This window comes from Solanum pennellii, chromosome 11 (assembly GCF_001406875.1).
Source record: "Solanum pennellii chromosome 11, SPENNV200".
In the NCBI taxonomy this organism is placed as follows: Eukaryota; Viridiplantae; Streptophyta; class Magnoliopsida; order Solanales; family Solanaceae; genus Solanum; species Solanum pennellii.
Window position 1 is genome coordinate 3,449,769 of NC_028647.1, and position 14,463 is coordinate 3,464,231.

General features: G+C 32.1%; 1 protein-coding gene across 2 annotated transcripts; it reads left to right on the forward strand.

Moving 5' to 3' along the window:
• Positions 1–5,125: 5,125 nt before the first annotated feature.
• On the forward strand, positions 5,126–9,464 carry LOC107003450 (pentatricopeptide repeat-containing protein At1g28690, mitochondrial). Of its 2 annotated transcripts, XR_003575085.1 has the most exons (3): positions 5,126–6,877; positions 6,972–7,362; positions 8,570–9,464. XR_003575085.1 is itself a non-coding variant. In XM_015201778.2 (2 exons), the coding sequence occupies exon 1, from the start codon at positions 5,288–5,290 to the stop codon at positions 6,869–6,871; it is 1,584 nt and encodes a 527-aa protein (XP_015057264.1). In that variant the 5' UTR covers positions 5,126–5,287; the 3' UTR covers positions 6,872–6,877; positions 6,972–7,834. The 2 variants fall into 2 exon arrangements, 1 of the variants encoding a protein (XP_015057264.1); XM_015201778.2 differs by lacking the exon at positions 8,570–9,464 and having other exon boundaries at positions 6,972–7,834.
• Positions 9,465–14,463: the final 4,999 nt, after the last annotated feature.

Below are 14,463 nucleotides of genomic sequence, written 5' to 3' on the forward strand. Positions count from 1 at the left end.
TATATAAGCAATTTGACTAAAATTTTATGTTAAATAATTTTATTTATTTAATCATATCTCTAACATGTCACTTATATGTGAGTCTGCTTCTCTTTTTATGGATCGAATAAATATCTAAATGATATTGATATAAACTTTAATTCAAGACGATCATATAACCATTTCATCTAAATTTATTTTTTAAGAAGATACTTTTTTTATTTCCTCAATTTTATTTAATCTTTTAACAACAAGTGGCTTTAGTATATTATCCAGGACCTCATGTAGTGTTAGTCCAAAATTAGGTAGCAACTCATATTAAATAGTAATAATTACTATTTATTTCCATATGATATACGTGTGATTTTTACTTTTTAAGTGTTTTTTTTCTCACACATAATTATTAAAAAAAGAAAAAGATGCTGATAGTCTATCTTTTTGAAATTATTGTATCTAATTATTTTGTCCACAAATTACTCAGATGAATTATAATATTTTGTAATGACGTATAATTTTTCTCTAAGTAGTCAAATTATATGTAATTAAACACCTACATAGAACATGACTTTTTCATACTAATTATTATTTATTTTTCTTCAAGTCAAAAAAGATTGCCATATTGTTCGTGAATGTGATGTAATACACACCCAAAATAATAATAATTAAAAGTTGAAAAATAAAAAAGAGAGTTACGTGTAATTAATTAAGTAGGCCATTTTTATTTCTTTTAATATTTGGTCAAAGTATAGTCTTTAACGTTACTTTTGCGGCACAGATTATTAAGTCAAAAATTTCACGTTAAGAAAATATCAATCTTGATATAGCATGCACACGAGGGGTTTAGCACGATTTTATATATCGTCAGTCTAGATAATTTTTCTAATTGGTAAATTATTTAAAATATATTTATAATTATTTTTACTTAAAATTATGAGATTTGAAATCTTACATTCATTAAAAATGGGTATAATTTTTTTCTTTCGATAAAAACACGAAATGTGACATTTTCAAGTTGAAAATAAAGTTTTAACGAGTTGTTGTAATGAAGCTTTTAAAACTGTACGTAGTTAGCTGATGAAAAATTAATAAATTCTTCCAATTCAATATAAACGTCATTTTAGTCAAATTAATTTGTTGAATATCCATAAAAAGTGTTGCTTAGGAAATTTTAGAAAATTAAATACACTATTTATTATTTATTTTGTTTTGTTATCATATTATTTGTTATTGTTCGTGTTCGTTTCTCCATTATCCTTAATTATTCTACTATCTTTTTTTCATATATATATATATATATATATTTCAGATTCCACATATAGAACTATATTGTGTATGTTATTTTTGCTCTCGTTATTCTATAATGTCTAATTTCTTTTATTATAATACGTTATATTATAAAATTTCTGATTTTGTTTATGAGCTCGATGTTTGAAAATAGTTTTATTACTTGGAGGTTGTTGTATGTTGTCAAAAGAGTACGTGACATCCTACTCATTACATAGTTTACTTATGATTTTTTCGTTTTTCTAAATTCTTTATAATATAATGATGCACGTGAAATTGTCTGATGAACAAACGACCAAAGATTTATAAGATCTCAAATGATTCCTTTGCTATGTTATAATTCGATACAATTTTAAATTTTAAATTCGTTTTTAGCTTAAATTGTAGTCATGATGAATATAGTATTAGCTTGATATAATTGATTAAGAAATAACGTTTTTGACTTTTGTTAGGCTGATAATAATAAACGTTTAAACATAATAAATGATATATAAAGCTAAAATCGATCATAAAATTGATTATCAGAATTGATATGCTGCAGGTCACAAAGATTCTATCTATATCTGATGAATTGGGAATGACTTGTATTCGAGTCATGATTAAATGTAACATCTTTCTTAGATTTGTTATTTAAGAAATAAAATTACACTAATATTATCAGTCATAACTTTTTATCACGATATCTCTATTAGCATTTTGTATATTACACTGATATTATCAATTATAACTTTTGACACGATAAACTTCATCTTAATTATATTTCTATTAGCATTTTGTGTAAGGAAATATTAATATATAGTTCCCATGCGCATTTGCTCTTTCTTTGTTTCTTGTGTGGTAGACAATATATAGACCACATACTTCCCAAGAACTAAATAAATTATTATCATTTCTAGAAATTAATTTATTGCTCTTATTATTACATAAATTTTATGTGTGTTTTCATTATTTTTTTGTTTTGTATATTATCTTCAACAAATGTAATTTACCATGGTCAAAGGAGAACATGGTGTAATTACAATATGCATGAATGTGTTGTTTTTTATTGTACATTCATGCATGTAATAAAAATTGATTAGATTCATCAAATATTAAATTAAGTACTAATTAGGTTCACAATAATATATATGACGCCCATACCCTTTAATTCTTTAACTATGATATTAATAATAATAGTATAATCAGTATAATTTTATGAGTGAATCTGAAAAGAATAGCATATACGCAGTTTTATGTTTATCTTATTCAAATAAAAATATTACTTCAATAAACTCCTATCTCAAATAAAAGTAATTATTTATATATGATGATATGTATGTGGAGAATATTGATATTTTATAGTAAGTGTATATATTATTTATTTATTAATTTTTTCCACCATCAACGGCGAAAATGTAACAATCTTGATTGAATAGTTTGATTAGAGGATCAATTTTTCAAAAAAAAAAAAAAAAGGATACACGTGTTCATTATATATGGAAGTTTTATTCCATTTACATAAATGACTTTTGCAAAAATATGTGCATGTAAATAATTGGAAAAATAAAGAAAAAGTTAAGATACTTGTAATAAGTTACATACATATTATAAAGTTAATAGTATAACATAAATTAAAGAAAGCTGTATCGTCATAATGAAATATTGTTATAGAGCAATTGAAGTAGACAAAATTTAATCTTAGTTTTAGTTTTGATAAATAAAATTATACGATACTTGTTTTTGATGAAAAATAACAAAAATAAAATTTTAACGTAAAATATATAACATGAACAGGACACTACGTGAAATCTTCTTAAATAGTCAAATGTATTGTTGAAGGCATGTTCTATAAACTAATTGTAATTAAGGGGAACAATATGTCTCATGCGTTGAATATAACGAGGAAATACGAAAAAAATAAATTTGTTGTGATTCCATGTATCATATCATAAAAAATATATATACATATATTATGGATCGCATTTCTTATAATATAATATAATATAATATAATAGAAATAGCATCAATTTAAATTTTGTCTTTATAAAAAGTTGTAACTTGAGTTATCCCCCAATATATGCAGCTTTTGTGTTGGATATATTAGGATAATTTAATAAGCAAATAACTAATTTTACGTTCATTTGGTTTATATTTGGTTTGTCAAGTTTTTTTTGAAAAATATATTTGGAAAAATTGATTGTTTGCCTATTAATTGACTTTTTAAGAGATCTTATTTTTACGTATAACATATCTAGAAAAATATCATGTTCTTTTATTTAATTTCTAAACGGTTAAGATATTATCTCATATAAGTATTACATGAGTGATATCTTACGTTAATTATATCCTCCTACCCCATCCCCGAAAGACCTCATCTTCACCTCTATCCCGACCATTCCACCGTCCACACCTCCACCTATCATAATATTTGTCTAGACGATATATAATTTTTTAAAGATTATATATGTTTTAACCAAAAATCATATGATGAATATATATGGGCCAAATATAAGTATAGTTTTATGGGCTTATTATTAATTTTGTCCAAGTTGGATAGCCTATGGTCCAATTTTGCAAAGCAGTCCAATTGCCATTTCGGTTCCAACTTAAACTACAAATGACATACTATATTGGTTTCGGAAAAATTTCAAATTTAACAAGTTTTAATTCACGTTCAATATTCTAACTTCTAGTTTTAAACGTTCACTCATTGGATAAGCGATATCAAAATTTCAAAATCATTCATATTTTTTAAGTACATTATTTTTAATTTCTTAGTATACCGCAAATTCGCTTCTCTAACAAGAAAGACAAGCAAATTTGTTCGAAAGAAATAAAAGTATAAATGCAGAACACATAAACAAGCATTCAAAATTTGATCTTTAACTCATAAAATAACAATCTAATTTTGAAGGTATACGTTCAGAACACTTTAGTTCAGTATCACATAACAACTAAATAATTCAATCCGTTCTCTCTATATTTCGTGAACATATAATTATAAATTTTTTATGAATTAAAATATTTAATGAATATTGTAACGAGTTAATGTGTTCTCTCTATATTTCATGAACATATAATTATAAATTTTTGGGGAAAGGGTCTGATATATCGCTCAACTTTGTCATTTAGAGCTGATATACCCCTTGTTATGAAAGTGACTCATATATACCCCTACTTGTAAACAAATGTCTTACATATACCCTTTTTTCTATAACGGAAATGAAAAAAAATATAATTTTAATCTAAATTTTTTTTATTTTTTTTAAAAAAGTATAATCGCATATGAGTAAATTTAATCCTCGTCAAATATATTTTTTTTGACTTTTTTTTGTTTCAATGACTAATTTATAATTATTATTTTGATAATCAAATTTATTAATGTTTCACTAATATTCTTGTAAAACTTATTGTAGATGACCAAATTTTTTTTCGAATACGAAACTAAATTACTATACACACAAAAAAATAGTTTAATTTTTTTTCTTTAAACTAAGGAATGAAAGAAAAAAAATAAAATAAAATAAGAAATTCAAATAATTATAATAAAAGAAGTCAAAAAATAATTTATGTATGAAAAGAAATTAAAATATACCTTGAACTTTGATAGAAGAATCATATATACTCCTAAATAATTTTTTTAAAAACATTAGAAGTAATAAATATAAATTTAAAACTAATTTTTTAACTTCCGTTAAATAAAGGGTATATGTGAGTCATTTTGTAACGACATGGGTATATGTGAGCCGTTTGTATAACAGTAAGGGCATATGTGAGTCATTTTTATAACGAGAGGTATATCAGCTCCATATGACAAAGTTGAGAGGTATATTACCCTTTTCCCTAAAATTTTTATGAATTAAAATATTTAACGAATATTGTAACGAGTTAATGTGTTTACGTGTACATACTCAAAAAGCGTCACAGCGCAAAACAAATACAAAAGTTTGGCGCCTCTTTCTTCTTCATCCGTTGCCTTCAAACCCAAGCTGCCATGTCCATGTAGCAACGCAGAGTTCTAAGCTATTAAAGCCAAAATCGAAAAATGAAGAATGTCCAGATACCCAAATTCAAATCATTGATCTCGTTAAAAGAAACTGAAGCAAATCCCCTATTATGGCCGCCAAAATTTTCTTCACTGTCATCATCTTTACAACAATATATCAATTCAGACACTCCTATTTTCGGCCAAAAGATTCATTCATACATTTTGAAAACTGGATATCAACCCAATACTAATATATGTATCAAATTGTTAATACTTTACTTGAAAAGTTCTTGTCTTTTTTATGCCCGCCAAGTGTTTGATGAAATGCGTCAACCAACTCTCTCTGCTTATAATTACATGATTTCTGGGTATGTGAAACATGGGTTTGTTTTAGAATGTTTTAATATGGTTAGAAAGTTGTGTCTTTGTGGTGAAAGTCCAGATAAGTTTACGCTATCAATGATTTTGAAGGGGTCTACTGTTAGCTATGCAGAGTCGTATTCTCTGGATATTGGAAAACAGGTTCATGCCCAGGTGATTAAATGTGATGTTGAGGGTGATGATGTGCTTTATACTGGGTTAGTTGATTCATATGTGAAGAGTGGGAGGGTGGATTATGCGAGGAGAGTGTTTGATTTGATGTTGGATAGGAGTGTTGTTTGCTCGACGTCATTGATAACAGGGTATATGAATCAGGGTTATTTTGAGGATGCTGAAGATGTGTTCAGTAAAACAATGGAGAAAGATGTTGTGGTGTTCAATGCGATGATTGAAGGTTATAGTAAACAGATTGAAAATGCTAAGAAGGCGATTGAGGTTTATATTGACATGCAACGTTTCGGTTTTAGGCCTAATATTTCTACTTTTGCAAGTATTATTGGGGCTTGTTCTGCTCTAGCAGCATTTGAAATTGGTCAACAAGTTCAAGGACAGCTGATGAAGACTGAGTTAATTGAGCACGTTAAAATTGCAAGTGCTTTAATTGACATGTATTCTAAGTGTGGATTGGTTGAGGACGCAAGAAGAGTCTTTGACCACATGCATGAGAAGAATGTCTTCTCATGGACTTCCATGATTGACGGTTACGGGAAAAATGGGTATCCCGATGAGGCACTTGAACTATTTAGTATAATGCAAGAAGATCATCACATTGTTCCAAATTATGTTACATTTCTAAGTGCTCTCGCAGCTTGTGCGCATTCCGGACTAGTTGTAAAAGGAAGAGAGATTTTTGAAAGTATGGAGAGAGATTACTATATGAAGCCAAGGATGGAGCATTATGCTTGCATGGTTGATCTCTTTGGACGCTCAGGGAGCTTAAATCAGGCATTAGAGTTTGTAATTAATATGACTGAAAGGCCAGATTCTGATGTTTGGGCAGCTTTACTCAGTTCTTGTAGAGTGCATGGAGATGTGGAATTGGCTAATTTAGCTGCCAATGAGCTTTTCAAGCTAAGTAGTGGTAGTCGTCCAGGGGCATATGTTGCACTATCTAATGCTCTTGCGGATGCTGGTAGATGGGATGGTGTGAGTGAACTTAGGGAGATTATGAAGATTAGAGGAATATCAAAGGGCACAGGTTTCAGTTGGGTTGGCAGTGATGGTAGTTTGAAAGCTTTTTTTGCTGGACAACAGACATAACTAAAGGTAAAAGTAGCAAGTTTTCACTCTTTTTTTTTTTTTTGTGAGAAGAGTTTTCACTCAGTCAATCTGATAACTTGTTTTTTTTTTTAATATACAGTTTAAGATCTCCAGAGCCTGGTAGTAAAGAAAGGCATCGTTGCCAATCTGAAGCGACTTAACCATGCCTGAACAAGAAGATAGAAAATTGACACGTGACTTGTTGAAGTTACACAAATGGAAATTATACCTCCTCAGCTGCATGGTTTGGCTTTCTTCACCCTTGTACAAGGATTCAAGTTCATATACTTGAGTTTGTTTCTATCTCCTTCAAGGATTTAATTCTTTTATTGTTCCTATCTTTCAAAATCAAGTCTCCCGCTATCCGCACTTGTGTCAGGGGTGAAGAGAAATAATTTATTCATATTCAAATCATTCTAGCAGAGTCTGCTAGTGAGAGAGGAGTCCACTTTCCCGCATTTATCGATCAGGATCCTCAAGGCACCAAGAAGGTATGTTTCTTTGCATGGTTGGCAGCTAGGGACGAGATATTGACAATGGATGAGCTAATGTAGCATGTTTGCTGCGGATGGTCCTGATTTTGTTTGGGTGTACAATGTGTAATGCTGTGCACAATGGAGAAGTGTTGCATTACTAGTCCTTCAAAATGAGGAAGAGAAGAAATAGGGCATGGATGTTGATCTGCTAGCTTTATTGTGGGTAACATGGAGGGAGAATAATATGAGAGCATTTAAAGGGGGTTGAAATAGATATCTGTTTCTAGTTTTCTTTTGGTGCAGCTACCAGCGTCCCCTGTGTGTATAGATGATTGATGTCCTTTGTAGAGAATCATATTTTTGTGTAGGTTCTCTATGCTTTACTATACAACTTCTATACGGGGTTTCTCCCCACACATTAATAAATTTGTTTACCTTATTGAAAGTAAAGTTGTATTTGAGATACTATTTGGTACAGGTTGGATAATCAGTATTGCCATGTGCGAGAAGTGATTGTTAGATGAAACTGGGCAATAGTGAGAATACTGGAAACACAATCAGTCAATTATACCAAAACAAAGGCAGACACTCAACTGTTGGAGTGCCTGACCAAGTCAAATGTCTTTTTATTTGTCTAGGTTTTTTCCATCCTCTTGAGCTTTACAGTCAATACCAGGTTGACATTTCTGTACAGTGCATGTAACAAAGCTGACCTTGTGGCTCCATAACATTCCAAGCATGTAGTTCTTCGCATTGCATGGAGCTCAAGTCCGTCCCTATAGACCGCCTAATTTATTATTGACTAAGGCCTAACAAGCAGACAGTCTATCTATTGATTTTCAAAGTGAAGCTTTCAAAAGTGACTTGATTTCTTGGAAATCGCAAGTTTTATCATCAGTCTTAAGCATAACCTAGAAAAAAAAAGGGGATTAAATGTGTTGTCCTCGGCCCGTTTACACAGCATCAAGGGAATGCTTAAGTCTATCTATCAATTGATGTGATAAATTCAATCTTTTTTGTGGAACTTGACTTCTTGGATAATCTTTACCATTATACTTTGTTTTTTGGATAATCTGATGAAAAGTAGGTCTTATAATATTTATGCATTGTTTGGCTATCAGGCATGTTAAATTTGGTTTTGCATATGCCTTCCGTCGGTTATGGAGGTTTATCATCCCCATATCTGGTTTGGTTCTTAAAAGAATTCTTTAATCTGGTCCAGGCATTGACAGGGACATAATGTGATGCTTCTGTTAAGGATTTGTGGAACTAAATATTCTATGCTTGGATGTTGGAATTTGCTGTTTCATAATTGTGAAATTATCAAGAGGACGAAACTTATCAGTGCACATTGTGAAATTGCTGTCTCATGATTGTGAAGTTGGAAGTTACACGCTTAAGGTCTCTTAGTTCATGAATATTGGGGCCATCAGAAGTTATTCCCGCATGTTGTTGGATAAAAAAACAGTCTACGTTTCTTCTCACATATGATATTTATCCTGAGCTAGTAACAAGTTCTAGTTTTAACTGCATGTTGTTTACTAACCATTGTTCTTATGCATAAATAGGATTCATAGAGGGTAGTCCGATGATGCTGTCATTTACATACTGGTGTATGGCATTAAAGGTATTTATTTCCACTTGTGAACTTCGTACAAAGTTGTGCTATTAGTTTTTTCTGCAGTTCATTGCGTCTCCTGTTCTTATACCTTAATAGAAGAAGTATCTGAAGATAGTTCATCTTACTTGTTCAATGAAGAAGCTGGCGTCAATAGTGACTAGCCTCAAGGCTGGCTATACACTAAAAGTGCTGGAGGAAACAATGGTGTAGATTTAAGATGGAGACACAGGCTTTAATTAGCTTTCTCTATATAGAAGAAAAGTTGATCTTTAGAAATACTGGCAAATTCCATGATTTGTTTGAAAAAGAAAAGCCAAAAGTAATGAGTCAATAAACAATGAGAAAAACTTGTTGATTGCACTACGTTCATTTTATTGAAACTGAGTCTCTGGCATTTAATTCTTTTTTGCCTTTCTATGTAGTGATCAATGAAATGCCAAAGCTTGTTTTAGGGCTTAAAAATTACACCAGTTTAAGGGATTTATTCCTGATTCTTTGATTGATGACTCCTTCCATCCCAACTCCTGTTATTAAGCTTCATGGGGGATATTTTGGGTATGCTGCATCTTTGAATAAAGCAGCTTAAGCTGATTGAGCATGTACAATTGATTTAGAAAGAGTCTATTCTTGTTTTCAAATTAGCCTTTACAAGTCGATAAAGGTGGCGTTTAGGTAGCCAGTATATGTCAGAAAAAGGTAGTCTGTAATCCTATCCTACAGCTTCCTGCTGCTGAAATTTACAACTTTTTGGACTTTCATGTAGTCCCATGATTGAATGCTAGAGGGTCATGCAATTCTTTTTTGGATTTTCTAGTAATGTGCTCTTTTCAATTGCACTTATTAATGTAGTCCTCAGGGAGGGGCTGCAAGGTGGGTGCTAATTTTGTGTGTGTAGATAACTTTTTCATTATCTTTTGGCTCCATCTTGGTCTGTTGGGGTAAAGAGTGAGGAGGTCCATGGATGATTGTGTTGTGAGGAACATTGGCACATTAACTCATTAAGTGTATATTCAAGTTTGTTTTCTGGTTAACCTTATAATTTGGGCAATTATATTAAAGACTTTTTTAGCCTTACACTTCCATGAGTTAAAAAATACTTTTTCTTTCTCTTAAGTACATTTTATATTACAAATTTATCTTAAGTGGTTGTTGAAGGGTGGGAATTAGTTATGGTGACACTAAAGTTGTGATTTTTCAAAAGAAAATTTCAGCATTTTCCTTGGCTAATAGTTGGTGAATTCGTTCTTTGAGCTTTTTTAAGAGATTCAGCTTGATCGTTGTTAAAAAGGGCTCCGACTTCAAGAGCATTTTACTTTCGATTAAAACAAGAAATACTATTACATATCAAGCAAGGTTAGCGTGGTATAAAGGTGTTAGGTGGTGAAGGTGTATTCTCAAGATCTGCTTTATACACAAGTAGATATGTCAGTAGTTAAAATATCTAAGAATATCGAATTCCATTTCTATTTTGTCAGTGGAATTACATTTTTCTACTGAAATTGTTTGATCAAATTGATATGTAGTCCAGTGTGATTTTAGGGTGAACATTGTACCTGGAGCTGTTGTTCACTAGAATTCTCAGTAATGGGAAGCACTGATGCAAGGGTTGGACTAACAGTTTAAAATGCACGTTTGGCTTTATTTGAAGAATATATATTTGGCCATTAAATATCAGGAAAATAACAATCATGACTAATAAGAGTATGAAGGTGCTAAGCGTCAAGTGTCTGAATCTCAAATTTCTTGTTTATAGATAGAAATGATGAGCGATTGGAGGTGCTCATGCATCAATCTACATCAAAATTTAAGGCTATTGTGCGGATGAAGCTTTTACAGTTGCATTTAAGCATGAATTGTTTGTTTAGGTTGATATTGGTCCTGTTATTGTTTTATGTCTGAATGTTATACTAGGAGTGGTTTACCAGTTGAATATAGTCATCTCCTATAGCCATCTTGAGGATTGGTGGGACACAGACAAAAAAGCTATCTTGCACGTAACCGAATAGAAAGAAAAAAACAAGTTACTCAAGAGGATCAGTGTGCTTTCCTTTGGAAAAGAACAAAGTTATGTGGTCATCTGTGTCCTTCACTTTTGTTTGTTCTGTGCTTATGATGAACTTGCTTTCCTTTACCTTTACCGTTACCACTCCTTGATAAAGACAATCCTTGGTAATCTTATAAACTGATTATTTGTTTTGCTTTCTCCTAGTTTTGTCATTGGAGTTGTAATTTGTTTACAGTTAGGGGCCAAACCCCCTCGGCATAAATTTACATTGTATATACAATTTGTAATTTTTCTTTTGTAGTTTTAGTGTATATATTTAGATTTTGTATCCTATGAATACAAGATTAGTGGTTGGCTCAGTGGTTTAGGAGTTCAAAATTCACCTTGAGGTTCCAAGTTCAAATCCAAGACTTCACCGTGGGAATTGTTATCGAAGAATTGGTAAAAGACTAATTGTAGTTAATATTGTTGAGAGACACTGAGAAATTTTGATCGAAAAATAAAAGAAAAGGGTGTTAAATGCATGTCCTAACACCATTTTCAGCTGCAAATCTAACAAAGCACATGCATGTGGCAGCTATCGTGGTGACGAAGATTTTTTTCTTTTCATTTTACACTCGTGTTTTTGGTAGTTAGAAGTCTGATTTAAATTTTCCGAGAAGTTGATGCAGATAGTCAGTGTCACTTAACGTCTGAGCTTCAAGCATCTTGCATGGATTAATCCTCTTCACAAGATATTATACACATGAAACATTGTCATAAATGAGGTAGCTGGGAAGTCCTATCAAGAAAATCCATCAATCCATGTTCTGCTGCCCCACCGATCACCAGGTCTAGCATATCAGGTCTCTAGCAATGGAGTTTTCGTCTTCAATCCCAATTGATAAGTCATAATGCCATCTGTTTATGGAAAAGAACTTCTCATTAGCCTCAAGGAGCAGGTAACCATCGCCACACCTATGATGTTAACCTTAACCTTAGCTTTAGATAATATGAAGATGTGCTGGTCCCTTTCTTCTTTATCATAGTCTATAATAAGGACTACTATATCCAACCCCGGTAAACAACTGGTATATGTAAACAACAATGACATACCCAGCGTATTCCCACAGAGTGGGGTCTGGGGTGGATACAGTCTACACAGACTTCACCTCTACCTCACAGCTGAGCTAGAAAGACTGTTTCTGATAGACCCTTGGCTAACCAGTATATGTAAAGTACTTTTTAAAATCCGTATTCATTGTTGATAGGAGTAGGACCATTATATTTATGCCCAGCCTAGGAGAGAGGGAGAGAGGGTTAATCAATATGCTGCAAGTTGTCATTGAATTGAATATACAGGAATTGGCTCTTCATTTTTCTTTTTCGTGTATAGACATCACGTCTACATCGATCTGATCTAACGGTCATGAGTGAGTTCTTTTACAGATACCTTGTGTCTGGTATAAGAATGAGCAAAGTCTTTTGTAGTCCCTTTAGAGTAAGTTTTATTAAAACTAGTTGGGTCCATTAAAGTTGACACATTAATTGTTTGTTTTTTGTTTTGTCAACTTTTAGCCAAATTATAACAAAGACTGATGTCTTTTGGTAAAGTCTTCTATACTTGAATATATTTGCATCAACAACCTAATGTTTTACTATGTTGCATCAAGTCCCTTGATGTTCATGAAAATCAATAAAACAAGTAGTAATATTATCATGTAGCTACATAAGGAGACGAGCTGTTTGAAGATAGAACTATGGGGGTTGTGATCTAGTACGAGAGTGGTACGTTTTGAGACAGGCGAGTGATTCTAAGTAGTCTTAACTGTGCTTAGTGATCATGTAGGCACTGGAGGTACAAAGTTCACACTTGTTTCCTCTGGTCTGAATCGTATTTGTATATATCGTTGAAAATACCTAAAAATACATAAATAGGTTAAGTTTTGGACCCATTTCTGCAAAGAAGTTATGGATGTGCTAACATTAACTTAAAATTTTGAAACCGCCTCTACATATAGGAGTACTTGATTATTCATGTCACTTGAGAAAGTTAGTTTGTTAGTTCCGTGCGAGTAAGCACTGATATTTGGTAAGTTGTCGCTTTTACAAAAAGCCTATACATGTTTAGAACAGTGCAAGTGACTAGTGGCGGAACCAAGATTTTCATCTTGGAGATAAAAGCTAGTAAATTCTTGGCCTTGAACATTTGAACTGGTTGTTTACTGTTCAAACAAACTGATTAAGAAAGAGGCTAAAGTGAAAGAAGATATTAAAATTGGAATGTTTGTGATTCCAACAACAACCAAAGAATATCTACTAGGAAGAAACCAGACAAGTTCAGTTTTTGAGTGCTTAGATAAGTTCAAATGGTCCAAGAAAAGTGGCCATATGGGAAAGGGGATTTCAACTTTTAGCCATAAGTGTTGTATCTTGTTGGTGGATAGGTCAAATAGGTGGTAGCTACTGTCAGTTTACTCATGAAAGCATTTACACAGGCCTCCTCCTTTTGTAAATGGTCCCCTAGAACCTTATAGTTTCTGAAAATGATATGTAACTAAAAATTTATAGACATTTATACTGGGAAACTGTTGTGCTAAGATTTGGTTTTCTGAGACCATAGGTTACTAATTTTACTCATAGGCTATTCATAATTTCATATTTGATATAACGACATAATCAATGTAGTCTCACAAGTGGGTTACGTTTGGTGAGGATAGGATGTACACACATACCTTGGTTGGATAAAGAAGTTTGTTTCCGGTAGACCCTCAACTCAAAAGAGAAGACATTTCGATGTTGTTGTGAGTCGTTCGTTTGAAAAGCTTTGTAGTTCATATAACAGTAGTTTGCAGTTCCTTTTCCTTCCTAACAATGGAGGATTTAAATCTGTGTAGTCAGTAGAGAACACCTCAAGGTGATATTTTTTATTTGCTTAAATTTGATGAGTAAGAGTTAGTTAAGTTGTTTGTAAGCTGACTCGTACTAGCAACACCTAGAGGTGTGACATAGTAATCAATAAAGTATAATCACGAAGCCTTATGTTCAAATTTCAATCGAGACAAAAAAATACCTAAATCTCGATGGATAGAGTTTCTGATACCCCTATTGATGAGAAGCAACAGATGTCCGATGAAATAATCAAGGTGCCTAAATAAGAAGTAGACTACACTTGTAAACCTCATCTCATGGGTTAACTCGACATTTTTCATTCTTCACATGATTTTTAATAATCTTTCCAAAGTCGATCTAACTCGTTACCTTTTGAAAAGGTATTAAATAGTCTTTGCCCTTTACGCCTTTATTCTTAATGGAATTAATCGTTGAAGTGCACGTAAACTAATCCGAACATAACCACATCTTAAGAGATTGAATACTCTATCATATAAGCAAGAGGAGTTATCAGCTCATAAAACATGGCTTGTGAAGCCAGCCAGCCAGCTTGAAGATGAATCACTATATAGTACCCTCAAATTGCAGAGAGGTGGGTGGGGTGGGGGTGGGGGTAGGG